Here is a 16,375-nt window from a genome sequence, read left to right as displayed (position 1 = left end):
TACAATTGTACAGTTTCCAGCTCCCAAGGCAGTGTATAACAAAAACAAATATGCTATAATTACAGCACAGTAAAACACCACTCTGTTAAAACAGAAATCACTTAAACTTGACATAAACTTTCCCCATCACTAAAATTTGGCAGCTGCTTTACAGCATAGCAACACTCCACTACAGTTTATGAATGGAAGTGAAGAAGAATAACTATCCAATTAAACTGTGGGAGGAATATCAGTCTGCAGAAGGTAATTAACCAAAGCAGAATTTGAGCAGGTCTCCAGAGCTACTGCCCCTACTTACGCAATGAATTTCAGAAAATGGCTAATGATCACAGCCAATCAGGACCTGGGTGTGATGTGTCATCCAACAGCTAGCACCTCCATCAGCACAGATCTCCTATACATTGCTCATAGGCGCTGTGTCCCCACTGACTCTGGAGGAATTATGGCATCCACCTAATATTAACATCACCTTCTCAGCATCTGAGGTTTCCCTGGAGATCTTCGAGCTGAGTAATGTCAGAGGCCAGTTCTGTTTTTCTAACACATTCTGAGGAACTGAAGTCAGAAACAAAAGGGAGGGAGGTGGCAAACTGGCAATAAAGGCAAGGGAGGTGCCAAACTGGCAATAGTCTGCCATGAAGAGCTGAGGCCAGGCATCAAAGGACTGAAGAAGAAATTCTCCCAGTGGTACAAGCTCCACATGTGTGGCCTGGTGTTTGTGCCCCCAGGCAGGCACCTAGACAATGGGAGGATTGGCCTGCATTTTCAAAGAACATCCTGTTGCCCTGGTACAGAGTTTCACTATTCCCAGCCCCCTCAATCCTTTCTTCCCCACGCATTTTGTGGGGGACACCAAAGGAGAAAACTGGTTGCTGAGTTACAGCATGATTGAGCACCCTGTGGGTGGTGAGAAATTAGGGCAGTCTCAAAGGAGCCACAATGCAGTTATTTAGATGCAGCTAGCTAGGAGGACCGCAGTGGCAACCTCACAGGTCAGCTCCTACTTCCACACCAGGATCCAAATAATTGCACCCAGAAACTAGAGAAAGCAACACAATGTGACTGTCATGACTGGAAGACAAGAGCTCCTTTATTTTCCCTTGGACTACAAGGGCATGGTTGAGCCTTAGATCACTGGAACCCAGTCTCTACTACTTCCATAATATTCCCCTGGGTTTGCACTACTCCGGGCTTCCTTCTACCCAGCTTACCCTTGCAGCCAGCTCTGTCCCTTAAGGATGAAGCTGGTGTCTCCCTCAATCTCATGTTCCCTGTGTCTTTGTTTTCAGACTGGATCTTAACTACTGTCCATCTGCCATATCTAGATATTGATGTGTTAGTGCCTTGCATGGCAAAGATTTTACAGTCCAACTGATTTTTTGGGGAATGCCCAAGACATTTGTAAACTGTTGTGTGGAACAGTACTGCCGCAAAGTGGCTTGTTTAAGGAACTGCATCATTTTTACCATGTATAGCGTTTAGTTAATGTTCAAAAAAGCACCTTTTCCCCAAAACTATTAATTATGGATACCTTGCAGTTGTCTCTGACAGCTGCCTGCTAGATTTGCTCATCTCAAAACAGAAAATATGGCTTCTTAGCTGATATCCCATACCTGGGATCTGAAAGGCAAGCTGTGTTCACCCTTTCCAATACATCCTCCTCATAACTGAAGTTCTGTGAAGGGAGCTTTGTTAACAATTCTGTGGATGATACATGAGTCAAAAAACACACCAGTTCCTGGCACTATATGTTTATTAGTTTCCCAACAGCCCTCTCCTAAAGCCAAATAACAGAAGTCTAAAGCCCAATTCTCACCTGGTGTAAACCTATAAAACAGAGTCCCTTTAGAACAGCTCAGGACTTGACCCAGAGATCACTGAAGTAGAAAAGACTGAATATTGCTTTTTCATTTGTTACTTCTCTCTTATGCAGAAAATAGGCAGAAAAGGTGCTGCGTGCAGCTGATCAAAATATTTGCAGTGAAAGACTTGGTGTGAGCATTGGTCCTTTTTCCAAAATCAGGAATTTTTGTAACTTTTAAAATAAAGTTTTCCAGAGTCTTTTCTCAGCCTTCTCCATGTTTTCTGATTCAGTTAATCATTTTTCCTGTTTCTCCCTTCCCTTCTTTCATTCTCTCTTCCCTCCTTTTTAATGTCAAAATGGAAATTAAGGAGGAAGAAGAAAGGACAACTGAAACATTTCAGATAAATAAAAATCCTACAGCCAAAACAAAAATGTCTTCCAAGATTTTGCAGTTTTTCACCAGTTTCCCTTCCCCTTCATTGTATGGCCAGATCTAGGGTCGAGGTTGGCATTGTGGAATTATTCTCCCTTTCTCCTCATGCACAACCACATACAGATCTTGCAGGATTCCCTATCCTGAAAGAAAGAAAAAAGGAAAGAGCAGGGGAAGAATGCTTCCCTCACTTCTGTTTAACATCTTGGGAAAGCAGCACCTAGATGCTGCACAGATTCAGTAGATGGTCCGTACTGAATCTCATAACTGTGCTTACAGAGAAGTATGAAACAGGTTTCCTTTAATTCCACTGGCAAGGATGTTCTGCTCTATAGGGGGATTTATTTTTAGTGTTTGTTTTGTCTATGTCTCTCCGCATGAAACTAGCTGCCACTGTTGCTTGTCTCCTTGCAAAGATACAGCCTGTTGGCTGGGTCCCTACCGTTTTCAAAGACATTGCATCATTTATGCAGTCCCACTCTGTGACAGCTCTTAAGAGTTCAGAGTAACATGAAATTTGGAGCCCTGGTGATGGCAAAGGTTCCAATTTGTTATAGCTCACTCCCTCTTCTTTTTTTAACTTTCATATGCCTTGTTTCCTGGTTCCTTCCGGAACAGGGAAAGACCAGTCTCCTATTTCTAATTTCCAGTGTGATCAGTATCAGGAAGTATGGGAAATCTCACACAATGAGCAGGCTGGATTTTTAAGCTCAAATGGTTTGGAAAGTTCAGATAGCATGAAGATAACATCTGAAAGTTAGGGATGCTTATTCAAGTATTAGAACTTTTGCCACTGCTGGCCCTGGGATTGTGCTGTCCTTTGTGGAGAAGATGGAGGGTAGGCTCTTACTTCTGCACATAGTTAAGGTGGAGAGGGTAAAAAGGGTAAAGGAAATCATGGGATCAGCATGCAGCACTGAGGCAGGGGGAGGGGGTGAAGGGAGGCAGGGACAGGGGTGTAGCAAGAAAGTCCTGCGCCCTGAGCAACAGTGATGGCGTGAGCAGTGGCCAGGCTGGCAATGGCTCTATTTTTGTGTCCTGGTCATCCACTCCTCACAATGCTGCTTGGGAGTCTGTCATTATGTATAAGATTGGTGTTCTTGATACTGTAGGGTCAACAAATTGAGGAAAGGATTTGACTGCTTTTACAGGCATGGGTAAAGAATCCAGCAAGTGCTGGGTTCCCATCTTCACATGCTTGCTGTGAGGGCCTGTTCATAGAGCAGAGCCATCTGACTGGCTGGGGGAAGATCAGCTGCTCAACTTCACTGTCCTTATCCCACTGAGCAGAGCAAAAAATGAAAACTGGTGTCTCACGATTTGGGGTGCCAGCAGAAGGAATCTGGTCCCATACGCAGAATCTGAACGAATGCCACATTTCATTTCAGCTGAAGTATTGATAGCTCCAACCCCCGAGGATCCTAAGCCAGATTCTGCACCTAGGATTCTAGAGGGGAAGGATCACCACCCTGGACCTGCTTGTCATGCATCTGTAGCTGCACAACAAGGTGTGGTTAGCCCTACTGACCGCTTCCTTGCATTGGCAGCTCATGTCCATCCCAGACTCAACAATGACTCCAAGATCCCTTTTAGCCACTGTGTTGTTGAGAAGGGTGTTCCCCAGCCTATAGGTGTGTTGCTGGTTCCTCCTCCCCAGGTACAGCACCTTGCACTCGTCTGTGTTGAATTCCATCCTATTCTCATCCGCCCACCCTTGTAACCTGTCTAGATCTAGTTGGATTCTGTCCCTCCCCTCCAGTGTGCCACTTCTCCCAACATCTTTGTGTCATCAGCAAATTTGGATAGTGTGCTTTCCACGCCCACCTCCTGCTGCTTTTTCATGTTATAAAGGAGTGGTTAGGATTTAGCTTAACTTAGCTATTCAATTCAATTATTAGTAGTATTACAACCAGGGATGCTGAGTGTGCTGGCTCAGTCAATTCTGGGGATTGAAGGGGAAACAGAGTTAGTGCTCCACACCCCTCACGTTTCCCTTCAACCCAGGTCTCCTCCAGAAAGCAGCACCTTGGAAGAGGCTGAGGTTGTGGAGGCAAGTGGCTCAGCTGAGGCAGCTCCTCCTGCTGTTCAGCCTCAGCCTGCTGAGAAGGAGGAAAAGGCAGGATCCTCACCTTCAACCCAGAAGCGGGGGAGTAGTGTAGTGTGGGATCATTTTGAGGTGGCAGATGATCCCAGATTTGCCATCTGCCAGCACTGCCGAAGGCACATCAGACGTAGCAAGGATGTGAGACACTTCCCCACCATGGCCATACTGCTGCATCTGAGGAGGCACCACCCCCTTGCCCTTCCTGCTGCTCAGCTGGGCACCAGTGCGAGTGTGCCGAAAGGGAAGTCCTCTCTGCTCACTCCAAAGTCCCTTTACCCCAAAAGCAGAGGCAGGCCACCCTGGACCAGTGGGCGAAAGGTGGACAGAAAGGGGAAGGGATGTTCCCAAGGCATGCGAGATCACCCAGAGCACTGGGGAGATGCTTGCTCTGGATAGCCAGCCCTTCTCCCTAGTTGAGCAACCAGGGTTCAGGTGTTCATAGCACTTCTAGCCCCATTTTACAAAGTGCCTGCACACACCACCTTTAGCAGGACAGTGGTGCCCTCCCTGTAGCAGGCATGCTGGGAGTACTTGAGGGAGGAGCTGTGCAAGACAGGGCCGCAGGTAGCTTTGCACTTCACCTCTGACATCTGGAGCAGCCGGGGTGGCGATCACACCTACCTCTCCCTCACAGGGCACTGGTGCGATCAGTCAGGCTGTCGGTGGGCTCTACTGCAAGCCGAGTTGCTGGATGAGTCCCACACAGCACGGGAGATCATGGAGACCATGAACCGCCTGGTGCAGGAGTGGCTCATTGGGCAGGCCAAGGTCACCCACAGGTTCATGGTCACCGACAATGGGGCCAATATGGTGAAGGCTGTCCATGCTGCCAACTTTGTTGACATCCGCTATGTGGCACACAGGCTGCACCTAATAGTGAGGGATGCTTTGGAGGAGAACAGGGCTGCCAGTGACGGTGCCACCACCACTACTGCTACAAGCCAGCTGATTTCGAAATTTCATAGATTTTATAGATTTCATAGACATTCAAGCTGGAAGGGACCCCAGAGGATCAAGTCCAGCTCCCTGCCCCACAGGTAGGAAATCAGCAGGGATCATAGGATCCCAGCAAGAGAAGCATCCAAGTGTGTCTTGAAGGCATTCAAAGTGGGTGCTTGAAATGCCTTCAGTGGCAGTCTATTCCAAACCTTGGGGGCTAGGACAGTAAAAAAGTTCTCCTTATGTCCAGCCTGAATCTGTTGCAGCAGAGTTTGTGACTGTTTGATCTTGTCATCCCTTGGGGCGCTCTGGTGAACAGATGTTCCCCAGATCCTGGTGGCCACCCCTGAGAAACTTATAGGTGGCCATCAGATCATCCCTGAGCCTGCACTTTTCCAGGATGAAGAATCCCATGGCTCTCAGCCTCTCATCATAAGGGCTGTTTTCCTGACCTCTGATCATGCACGTGGCTCTCCTCTGGACTCTCTCAAGCTTCTCCACATCCTTTTTGAATTGTGGAGCCCAAAACTGGACGCAGTACTCCAGCTGCAGCCTCACCAAGGCTGAGTACAAGGGGAGAATGACATCCCGGGATTTGCTTGGGAAGCATCTATGGATGCAAGCCAACATTTTACTTGCTTTACCAGCCGCAGCATCACATTGAAGGCTCATGTTCATCTTGTGCTCAATCATGACCCCCAAGTCCCTTTCATCCATAGTGCTAGCCAGTGTAGCAGTGCCAAGCCTATAAGCATGCTGCAGGTTTTTCCTCCCAAGGTGGAGAACATTGCATTTATCGGTGTTGAACACCATCAGGTTCTTATCCACCCATTTCATGAGTCTGTCAAGATCTGCCTGGATCACCCTCCTGTCCTCAGGTATGGATACCTTACCTCAGCGTTTGGTGTCGTCGGCAAACTTGGCCAGTCCGCTTCTGACACCAATGTCCACATCATTGATGAAGATGTTAAAACAGTATAGGCCCTAGGACAGAGCCTTGAGGGACCCCACTGGTGACTGTGCATCAAGATGATTGGCTTCTGTCAACCACCATCCTCTGGGTCCTACCCCGGAGCCAATTCCCAAGCCAACAGATCGTAGTGAGGTCAAGGCTGCAGTTAGCCAATTTTGCCAAGAGGTGATCATGGGATACCAGATTGAAGGCTTTTTTAAAATCCCTTTTTAAAATGCAGGAAGGTGGTAGGCTACTTCCACCGCAGCATCAAGGGGGGGCAAGATGCTGTGGGAGAAACAGGCAGAGCTCAGCATCATGCAGCACAGAATCACGCAGGATGTGGAGACTTGGTGGAACTCCACATACCTGATGCTTGAGAGGCTGGTGGAGCAACAGAAGGCCATCCATGGCCTTGCTTAGGGAGATAGGGATCAGCGCCCCCCTGAACAAAGCTGAGTGGGGTACCATCTCCCAGATGTTGGTGGTCCTCAATCCGTTCCTCAAGGCCACTGAGACCCTTAGCACTGGCAATGCCCTCCTCCCTTAGTGAGGGAACCGGAGAACCAAACGGAGAAGTTCCAGGGGATCAGTGTTCCTGGCGGGAGCAGGCCACTGTCACCAGATGTGCAGGCAGACGTGAAGGAGGGCATCAGGAGATGGCTGAATCCCTTGCGGTCCAGTACGGTCCACATGATGGCAGGCATGTGCAACCCGAGGGTGAAGGGGAGCATGTGCACTGGCAGCCCAAAAACCCCTGATCACTGGACGCAGATGCTGGTGCAAAGTCAGGGAGGCCGAAGTGCAGAGGCAAAGGGATGTGGAAGAGGGGAATCCACTTTCCCATGCCAGCACTCCCAGCACCGGTGCCAGCACCAGCACCAGCCAGTCTCCTCCACACCAGCCCATGTGGGGCATGGGCATGGCTTCAATGCTGAGGTCCAAATGCACCAGACCCCAGCCTTGGGCAGGTAGCGCTGAGGCTTTGGTGGCTACCTATCTTGCTGAGGACATGGAGCCACTGGAATGTGACCCCCCTGGCCTACTGGGCAAGCCACAGGCAGATGTGGCAGGATCTGGCCACGGTTGCCCGGCAACACCTGTCCTGTCCACCGACCACTGTTTCAAGCGAGAAGGTGTTCAGCATTGGTGGTGATGGTGTGACACCCCACCACACCTGCTTGGATCCTACATTGGTGGAGCAGCTGGTGTTCCTAAAGGTGAACCTCCCACTGCTGGGGTTCCCCAAGCTCCACCTGTAGACGGACTGAGTGCCACCCTCCTCACTCCATCTGCACCAATTTCCTTTTCTGAGGTTTTGAAAAGCCAAGTAATGCCCCGCTCTCATCTGGAGGGGGCACTAACTGCATCACCAGCCAGCAAGGGTAGAACATGTCCCTGCTGAGCTCATTCCCCTGCCAGGACAAACTTGGAGGTATGAAATGGGGCTACGGGGAAGGAGGAGGCCCCAAGTCCTGGGCATGACCACTAAAACTGCATCCTGCCAGGGTAGGGAGGCCTGGAGGGACTGCTGGCAGTGCGGCAGCCCTGTAAATGCCAGGACCAACAATCCCCTGGTGAAAGGCTGGGAAATGCCAGGACCAACAATCAATCCCCTAGGAGTAGGGCTGTGCAAGTCGGCAGCGATCCGATCTGGCTTCAGATCCAGCTGCTTCGGATGGCCACGATCCAATCTGGAGCTCCAGACCAGGTTTCCGCCTCGATCCAGCCGAAGTGGCTCCAAAGCTTCGGAGCCTCCTCAGAGATCCAGCCTTAGGGTATAATGGGGAATCAATGAAATATCTATAACCTTGTTGTTTCTCATCTGATTTCGATGAAACTTACAGGGATGGTAGCTTCTGCTGACAGCATGAAACCTGCCAGGTTTCAAGAATATTGATGCAGGAATTTGGGGGGAACTGTACCCCAAATTCTTGAAAGCCAAACTCATGTCACAGCTGTGTGTCAAACCACAGAGAGATATAAAAAGCAGGGCTGGTAGCTCTTACTAAGGCCACAAAGCCTGCCAAGTTTCAAGGAGATCAGTGCAGGGGTTTGGGGGAAACTGCCCCTCAAGCTGTGGACAGGCAAAACTCGTGCCATGGGTGACACTGCATGTGTTAAGGCACAGCGGGGTGACAGCTGCAGGGATGGTGGCCCCTACTGTGATGCCTGCCAGCTGTGGAGGAGATCGGTGCAGGGGGGTTCTGGTGCCCTGCATCTCTAGCTGCTGACGGACAAAACTCCTGCCAAGACTGTGAGTATCTTGGGGCAGTTGATTGTCTGTATTGATTCTTTCCTCTCCTTGGCCTGGTTTTGTAGGTGCTAATTGATGGCAATTAACTGGCTACATTAGCTAGGTCCTGTGTATTGAGCTGGTTCCTGAGTCCCTGGTCCTTGAGGGAATCATGATTGATTGATTGGTAACTGGTAACACAGTAGCTTAGCAGCCAGGCCTGCAGCAGTGTCTCTCCTCCCCATCCCAAGACAGACACAGTCCCACGACCACCCATGGCATGAGTTTTGCTCGTCTGCAGCTTGAGGGGCAGTTCCCCCCAAACCCCTCCACCGATCTTCTTGAAACTTGGCAAGATTTGTGCCCTCAGTAAGAGCTACTATTCCTGTAGTTTTGACCCCCCTGTGTTGTAACACATAGACATGACAGGAGTTTTGCTTTCAAGAATCTCGGGTACAGGTGGTCTGAAACCCCTACACCAATCTTCTTGAAACTTGGCAGAAACTTTGTGGCCTCAATAAGAGCTACCACCCTGGCAGTTTTCAACCAGCTATGTTGTAATGCCTGGATGTGACCTGAGTTTTGCTTTCAAAAATTTGGGCTGCTGTTCCCCCCAAGCCCCTGCAACTATTTTCTTGAACCTTGGCAGACTTCATCCTCTCTGCAGAGTCTACCATCCCTAAAAATTTCATCCAAATCAGACACAAAACAACAACGTTATAGATATTTTATTCTTTCCCCATTATACCCTATAGCCAGATCTCCGAGGCGGCTCCGAACTGCTTTGGGAAGCCTAACAAGGCCAGCACTTCAACCCAGACATGCTACTTTGGACCCTGAAGCATCCAAAGCTTCTCTGGATCCAAAGCTCTGTCTGAAGCCTTGCACAGCCCTAGCAGGGAGGAGGTGCCATAACCTCCAGCTAACACACACACACACACACACACACACACACACACGTGTCCTGGCTGGGGAACACCCAGACCTGTCACATCTTTGACAGGCCTGACACTTGCTGGTTGCAGTGCAGTTCTGAGGCTCCCGTTAGCCCAGGATGCCAGCTTTAGGGTTGGAAACCCCCTTTGTCAGGCTGAGGAAGTACCTAAAATTGGTCCTGGATGGAAGGAATAGTAAAGAAGCCAGATGCTAGCCTGGCACACAATGCAGACAAGAAAGGCAGTCAGTGAAAATGGTAATGGAGGCGCCGGGAGGGGGGGGGAGGGACAGGGTGAGGTGGAGGGGGAAAGGGGATGTAGCAGCTCAGGTGAAAGTACAGAAGTGCCAAGGGTGTCAGATGTCTGGCTGGTCACGGTGTGCCAGAGCTCCACTGTGTATATGGAGTCCATGAGTTTCTGTATCTACTACCTAGGAGGCTGATGAAGTGCAGCTCATAGGTCCAGCTCTGAAAAGTGGTTTGCATTGTAATTTGTTTCCTCTCAGGATCAGACCTGAGAGACTGGAGGCAGAATGTTTTTTTGGTGAGGAATGTGCCCCCACAAGTAGTTGGGTATTTTTGGGTTTGATAGATTCTGGTGTGCAGTTTGTGGAGGTACTCAAGATAGTTGGCAGGTTTTGTCTTTTGAGCTGTAGGAAGTTGGCTTCAGTTCTGGTGATGAGGTTAGGTGCTTGTTTGAAAGTACAAACAGTAACTCATGGACTCAATATACACAGTGGAGCTCTGGCACACTGCGGCCAGCCGGACATCTGACATCCCAGGCACTTTTGCACTTTCACCTGTAATGCATAGACATGACAGGAGTTATGCTTTCAGGAATTTGGGGTTCAGTTCCCCCCAAACCCCTGCACTGATCTTCTTGAAACTTGGCAGGCTTTGTGGTCTCACCAGGGGCTACCACCCTTGCAGTTTTCAGCCCCCTGTGGTGTAACACACAGCTGTGACATGGGTTTGGCTTTCAAGAATTTGGGATACAGTTCACCCAAAACCCCTGCACCAATCTTCTTGAATCTTGGCAGGCTTCATGCACTTAGCAGAGGCTACCACCCCTGCAAGTTTCATACAAATCATACAAAAAACAACAATATAGATCTTCCATTGATTCCCCATTATACCCTATGGTTGGATCTCCGAGGCAGCTCCAAAGCTTTGGAGCTGCTTCAGTTGGATCAAGGCAGAAACCCAGTCTGGAGCTCTGGATCAGATCACAGCCACCTGAAGCGGCCGGATCCGAAGCCGGATTGGATCACTGCCGACTTGCACAGCCCTACCACCCATCTGACTATGTAGGAATCAATGCTGCAGTCGCCTAGTTTTTTTATGAGCATTAGGTAAGAAACAGTGTCAAAGGCCTTCGTGAAGTCCAGGTAGACATCATCCATCTTTGCGCCCACATCCAAAGACTTTGTGACCTGGTCATAAAAGGAAACAAGGTTAGTCAGGCAGGATCTGCCCATAATGAATCCATGTTGGTTGACCCTCAGTATCACCTCCCATGCTGGGCCCCCACAGATGTGTTCTTTGATAATTTTCCTCAAAGGTCTTCCCAAGGACCGAGGTGAGACTAACTGGCCTTTAGTTACCCGGGTCCTCCTTTCTCCCCTTCTTGTGAATGGGAACCACATTGGCCCTTTTCCAGTCCTCTGGGACTTCCACTGAGAGCAAGACTTTTGTGCTCCCTAGACAAGTATTAGGAACAGTTCCCACCTTGAAGAGTTGACAAGGGAAATGGACAAGGCAGGCAAAGGACTGGAAAGGGAAACAGAGGCACAAGAACTGATGTGACTCGCTAAGCTGCCCTTGGTCTCTAACTTCTAATTCAATGCCTTGTCCTCAATGGGCTTTCCTATATTGTCTCAGTGCCATGTCAATGGGAGTCACCATGAAAGCATGCCCCACCCACATGTACCAGATCATGGAGAAGAGGAGGCAGAATAGCAGCCACCATACAGTGACCATGCTCAAGGCAGAAAAACTAACAGCAGCTCTAGGCTCAGATTCAGTGCTGCTGTGAAGTGGCTATATCACCTTGCAAAAGTTGGTGCCTATAGAGCAGCTGCAAGTGAACCTCCTAGGCACAGTATCAAGGGTTTTGGCATGTACTCAATCAAACCCCCTCTTCTGAAAGTCTGGTCCTAGTGAAATGAGATACACATTTTCAGGAAAAGCTCCTGAGCTTATGTACTACAAAATGAAAACAGAGTGGGAATGAGAGGCTGTCCATGGGCAAGGCCCCTACACTCTACACGATCACATTTTGGCAGTGCCACTGCCGCAGAAATGAGTTTCATTTAGTTGATGTTTTTATAGCTTTTTCTACCTTGATGGAGGAAATCAATTACAGGTAGGCAGGAGAGAAATAAACCCATCAGAAACCAAAGGGAAGTGACAGGCAAACCCATGAGAGAGTCCACGTAGATTAAAAAAAAGATCAGCATTCACTGCTGGGGAAATTAGCTAGATTAGTTAGGTTTTCATCTCTCTAGAGACAAAAAAAATTGCAGGATGTGCCTGCCATGGAAGTCCTGCTAGTTTCAGTGCTCAGAAAGATTGTCTTTTATTAATTCATGAGTATTTCATTCGCACTTCATAAATAAGAAACACAGATGATGATGTTAGATATCAGATCATTTTGGTAACAAATAAAGGTTCTTTATCATCTCCATTTCCATTCAACACATATACCCAGCTCATGCACATGAGCATGTGCATGCACACACACACATGCACACACACACACACACACACACACACACACATTCTCTGAATTTGTGCATCATTGTAGGTGACTACAATAAGTTTCAACAGCTGCTTAAAAAAACTGCCAGATCTGAGGTAGAATAATCCAAGTTTTCTACACAGAGATATGTACAGGTCTCTTAAAAGAGCCTGCTGCTGCAGCACAACCCATGACATGCCTTACCTTGGGATTTGTTACCTAAGTTACTCAGTATTTGTAGTGCTTTGCATTTTCAAAGCATATTCTAAATTAACTGATGCTCACATCAATTCCGTGAAGTAGTAAAATATTATGGCCCCCATTTTATAGATAGGAGAACTGAGGCACAAGGTCAGATTTTCAAATTTAGCCATGCACCTTTCTATGTATATATATTAGTATGCACCAACATAATACATGCAAATCAGGTATTGCACATAACACTAGCCAGCTCAGCATCCACCTAGGCTGAGTGCATGTGCAGAATACTGATTTGCACTCGTGTCAGGATTAGGTATGTGTTTAAACACATACCAGACTTATGCCTAACTGAAAACAGTCTGTAATCTTAATATACACAGATTAAGGTGATTACGGCCTGATTTCACAGATAAGCTAAACACAGCCACCCTACATGAAGTCAATGGAGCCTATAGGTGATAAGTATCTTTGCTAATACAACTCTAAGCACTTTCTATTGGACATATACAAAAAATTCTACACTAAGTGTGTTGCCCAAGGTTTCACATCAGATGTCATGATCAGAATTAGAATTCCCCACTTATGGCTCCCAACCTTCTAATCAGTCAGCCCAACCACCCTGTGCTTTAGGCTTGAAGCCTACCTTTTTGTATCATTAGTTAGCCTAACAAAATGAAGCCTGAGGGGGGCTATGATTGCTGGCTATAAATCCACTGGAGGGTAAATCACCAGGGAGAAAAGCTATTTAAGCTATGGGAAAAAACTGACACTGGTATAAATATATATAATCCGGGCATGAGTAAGTTTAGGCTGAAAATGAGAAAAGTTCTTAACTGCCAGAGGAAAGTCTTTTGATTGGAGTCAGGGTACAAATGAGTTGTCATTTTTAAAGATGAAGCTGGATCAGTTTATGACAGCATTTCTCTAACATGACTGCCTATGAGAAGAGGAAGGCCACTATTTCACTATGGCCAGCAAAAAAATGATCACTACGCTGTTCACAGTACAGCCAGCAAGAAAGTGATCGGGAAGGCCCCTTCCTACTTGTTGTCTTTGTAATTGGTGGGTCTTGTAGGACCAGCAATACTCGTATGCTGAAGATGGCTTCCTCCAGTAGCTCTTCATATCAGCTCTTACCAAAAGAGTAGGGTCCTACACAATTTCTCTTGTGATATCCCTGAGCCATTTCTCCTTTGAATCATCTCAGAAAATGATGCCCTTAAAAGCAATTTGGCATCACCAAATACTTTTGTTTAAAATTGTTCTAAATAGCAACTTCATTGCCTAGATAACATAATGACCAGGCTATTTATAAACACCTAGACAAATGCAGTAGAGCATGGGGTTGTTAGTGCATAGAATATGCAGGAGAGTCAGGGAAGAGCCAAGGAAAAGCTGGTATGTGGTTAATCTCTCTCTCTCTCTCTCTCTCTCACACACACACACACACACACACACACACACACACATATATAATCTTTGTCTCCTGTGTCTATTGCCAGATCTTGTGCCAGGAACAGAATACGGTGTTGGCATATCAGCTGTCATGGACAGTCAGCAGAGTGTGCCAGCCACCATGAATGCTAGAACTGGTAAGTTACATATTACAGGGGATCTCACACTTTTAACAGGCAAAATAAAATGCATGGTATAGTGCTTACTGGGGTCAGTCTTACAGTACAGCTCTACTAACAGCAAAATCTAGCTTTAGCCAGTTCAGTGAAAGGGGAAAAAAATAGTGCCTTGGTGCTTCCTGTACCATAGGATTCCACTAGCTAACCTATCAGCCTTCCTCAGAGTGCTTGGTCTTGAGATAAAGTACTAATTGGCTCCCCTCCTGGCAGTGTTCAGCCCATTCACACCAGAGACTCCCTTATTACACCAGGGCATGCCCAGCAAACATGCACCATCCAGCAGTGCTCCTTTGCTGGTTCATTTTGCCCCTTGCACTCAACTGCATGTAATTCTAATACGCTGAAATCCCACTTCTGCAAGCCCTGTGGCCCAAAGCCACAATTCAACTGCTAACCTTTTCCCCACACAGAACTTGACAGTCCTCGTGACCTCATTGTGACAGCCTCCACGGAAACATCTGTCTCCCTGGTCTGGACCAAAACCAAAGGGCCCATCGATCACTACCGCATTACCTTTACCCCAGCCTCAGGAATGGCCTCCGAGGTGACGGTACCCAAAGACAAATCTGAGCTCACTCTGTCAGACCTGGAGCCTGGAATGGAGTATACCATTTCCATCATCGCAGAGAGGGGCCGTCAGCAGAGCCTGGAGTCCACAGTGGATGCATTCACAGGTACTGAAGGCAGAACTCATCTTGAGCCAATGTACAGTGTATTAGCACCTCTCTCAACATCCCATCTGGTGCTTCAAAATCCCAATGTTCCCAGCTGTTACGGTTCCAAAGAAAACCCTGAAAATGTAAAGTAAGCACAAGTGTTAATATGTTATGATACCATTATGACACTCAGTAACCTTGCAAAAGCAAAATGTGCTACAACTTGTAACTATGTTACAGTCTGAGACACTGTCCTTGCAAGAGAATTGTATCTTTTAAAATTAATGTTCTAGGATAGATGTCTATTCTCCTGTGGCGTCTAACCCCTCCCAGTGACAGGCTTGCAAGTAATTCCTCTCTTTGTCTACAGGTTTCCGACCCATCACACAGCTGCATTTCTCTCATGTGACTTCTTCCAATGTGAACATCACCTGGAGCGATCCGTCCCCTCCCGCAGACAGGCTTATCCTAAACTACAACCCCAGAGACAAAGAGGAGGAGACCAAGCAGGTCACGCTGGATGGAACCAAGAGACATGCCACCTTGTCTGGACTACAGCCATCCACAGAGTACATTGTGTCACTAGTTGCTGTGCATGGCATGGTCAGCTCTGAGCCCATAATGGGCTCCATCACAACAGGTGAAGGCAGCAGTTCTCTGATGGGGTTTAATGTGCATGCCTCAGGATGAAATGTTTGGCATGGTAATTACTACAACTTCACCACCTCACCCCCTTGGATCTGGCCTTGCTACACAGCACCAGCCCTACTAAGCAATATTTTGAAGGGTTGAGGCTACCAGTCTTTCCTGTAGGACAGTCTACATGACTGAATTATGCTATGCATGCTTCCCTTGGGCAGGGTGCATCATGCAAGTCATGTAGTTTCGTCAAACTTATGGTCTGTTTGGCCTCCATAACTGCTATGGCCAAAATATAGCCTTACGCAGACATAATCTCTAAAGTCAGAGCTAATACACTGTGTGTTGGCCCAAGCTGAGTTTGTCCTTCAGTACCTGTGAATGCATCCACTGTGGACTCCAGGCTCTGCTGACAGCCCCAAGATATATAGAGCAGGCAGTGGAGACACCTGGCTTAAAGCTGGCTTCCAATGTTGGAACTAACAGTACAATTTATCTTTACACACACACAGAATGCTATCCCAGTGACTAATAATTTTAAAGGAATTACTCATTTTGGGATCTAGTCCATGAGATCAAGAGGCAGCCCGTTCATCTCAGGATTCCAATTCTACCTCCCCCAGAGCCAGACGGTCCATCTCAGGGGCTTCCAGTACTCATAGAATTTCATATTGTTTTAGTTTTGGGTTTGTTTCGATGTGGTGTCAGAGTCTAAAACAATGCAAAGACACTGAATATTTATCTTCCCTTAATCCTAGAATCTCAGCTCAGCCAAAAAACAAATTTATTTAGCTTGTGTTCAGAGATCCATTAAAGCCTTCCAGCTTCAGAAAAAGTAGCCACAACAAATGCATTATGGGTTTAGAGAGACAGGATCTATAGAAAAGAGAGGCTTATATTGTTTGCATATAACTGTAGCCTGAGCCAAAGAGGTGCTGCTCCCCACACATTTGGAGTCAACATATACCACTCAGGATCCAGCTGCCAGCCCGGAAGGTAATGCGGGTCTTTCACTGATATGTTCCAAGGAACTTAATTCCCCCAGTACCAGTTAGAGCTCTGGAGGGGTTTGGCAGAAGAGAGGCAAAGCAGACTTCTGCATT

At 47.5% G+C, this 16,375-nt stretch overlaps 1 protein-coding gene across 1 annotated transcript in view; it reads left to right on the top strand.

The window, feature by feature from the left end:
- The window catches only part of TNR (tenascin R), a 350,459-nt gene that overhangs the window by 309,213 nt on the left and 24,871 nt on the right, over window positions 1-16,375 (top strand). The window contains exons 10-12 of the mRNA XM_090048819.1: window positions 13,846-13,935; window positions 14,388-14,651; window positions 15,004-15,273. Coding sequence (XP_089904945.1) covers window positions 13,846-13,935; window positions 14,388-14,651; window positions 15,004-15,273 — 624 coding nt within the window. The remainder of the gene's footprint in view (window positions 1-13,845; window positions 13,936-14,387; window positions 14,652-15,003; window positions 15,274-16,375) is intronic.

This window comes from Crocodylus siamensis, chromosome 5, assembly GCF_052110815.1.
Source record: "Crocodylus siamensis isolate JL-2025a chromosome 5, ASM5211081v1, whole genome shotgun sequence".
In the NCBI taxonomy this organism is placed as follows: domain Eukaryota; kingdom Metazoa; phylum Chordata; order Crocodylia; family Crocodylidae; genus Crocodylus; species Crocodylus siamensis.
The sequence above is the reverse complement of the archived record's forward strand: the minus strand, read 5'-3'. Positions and strand labels throughout refer to the sequence as shown.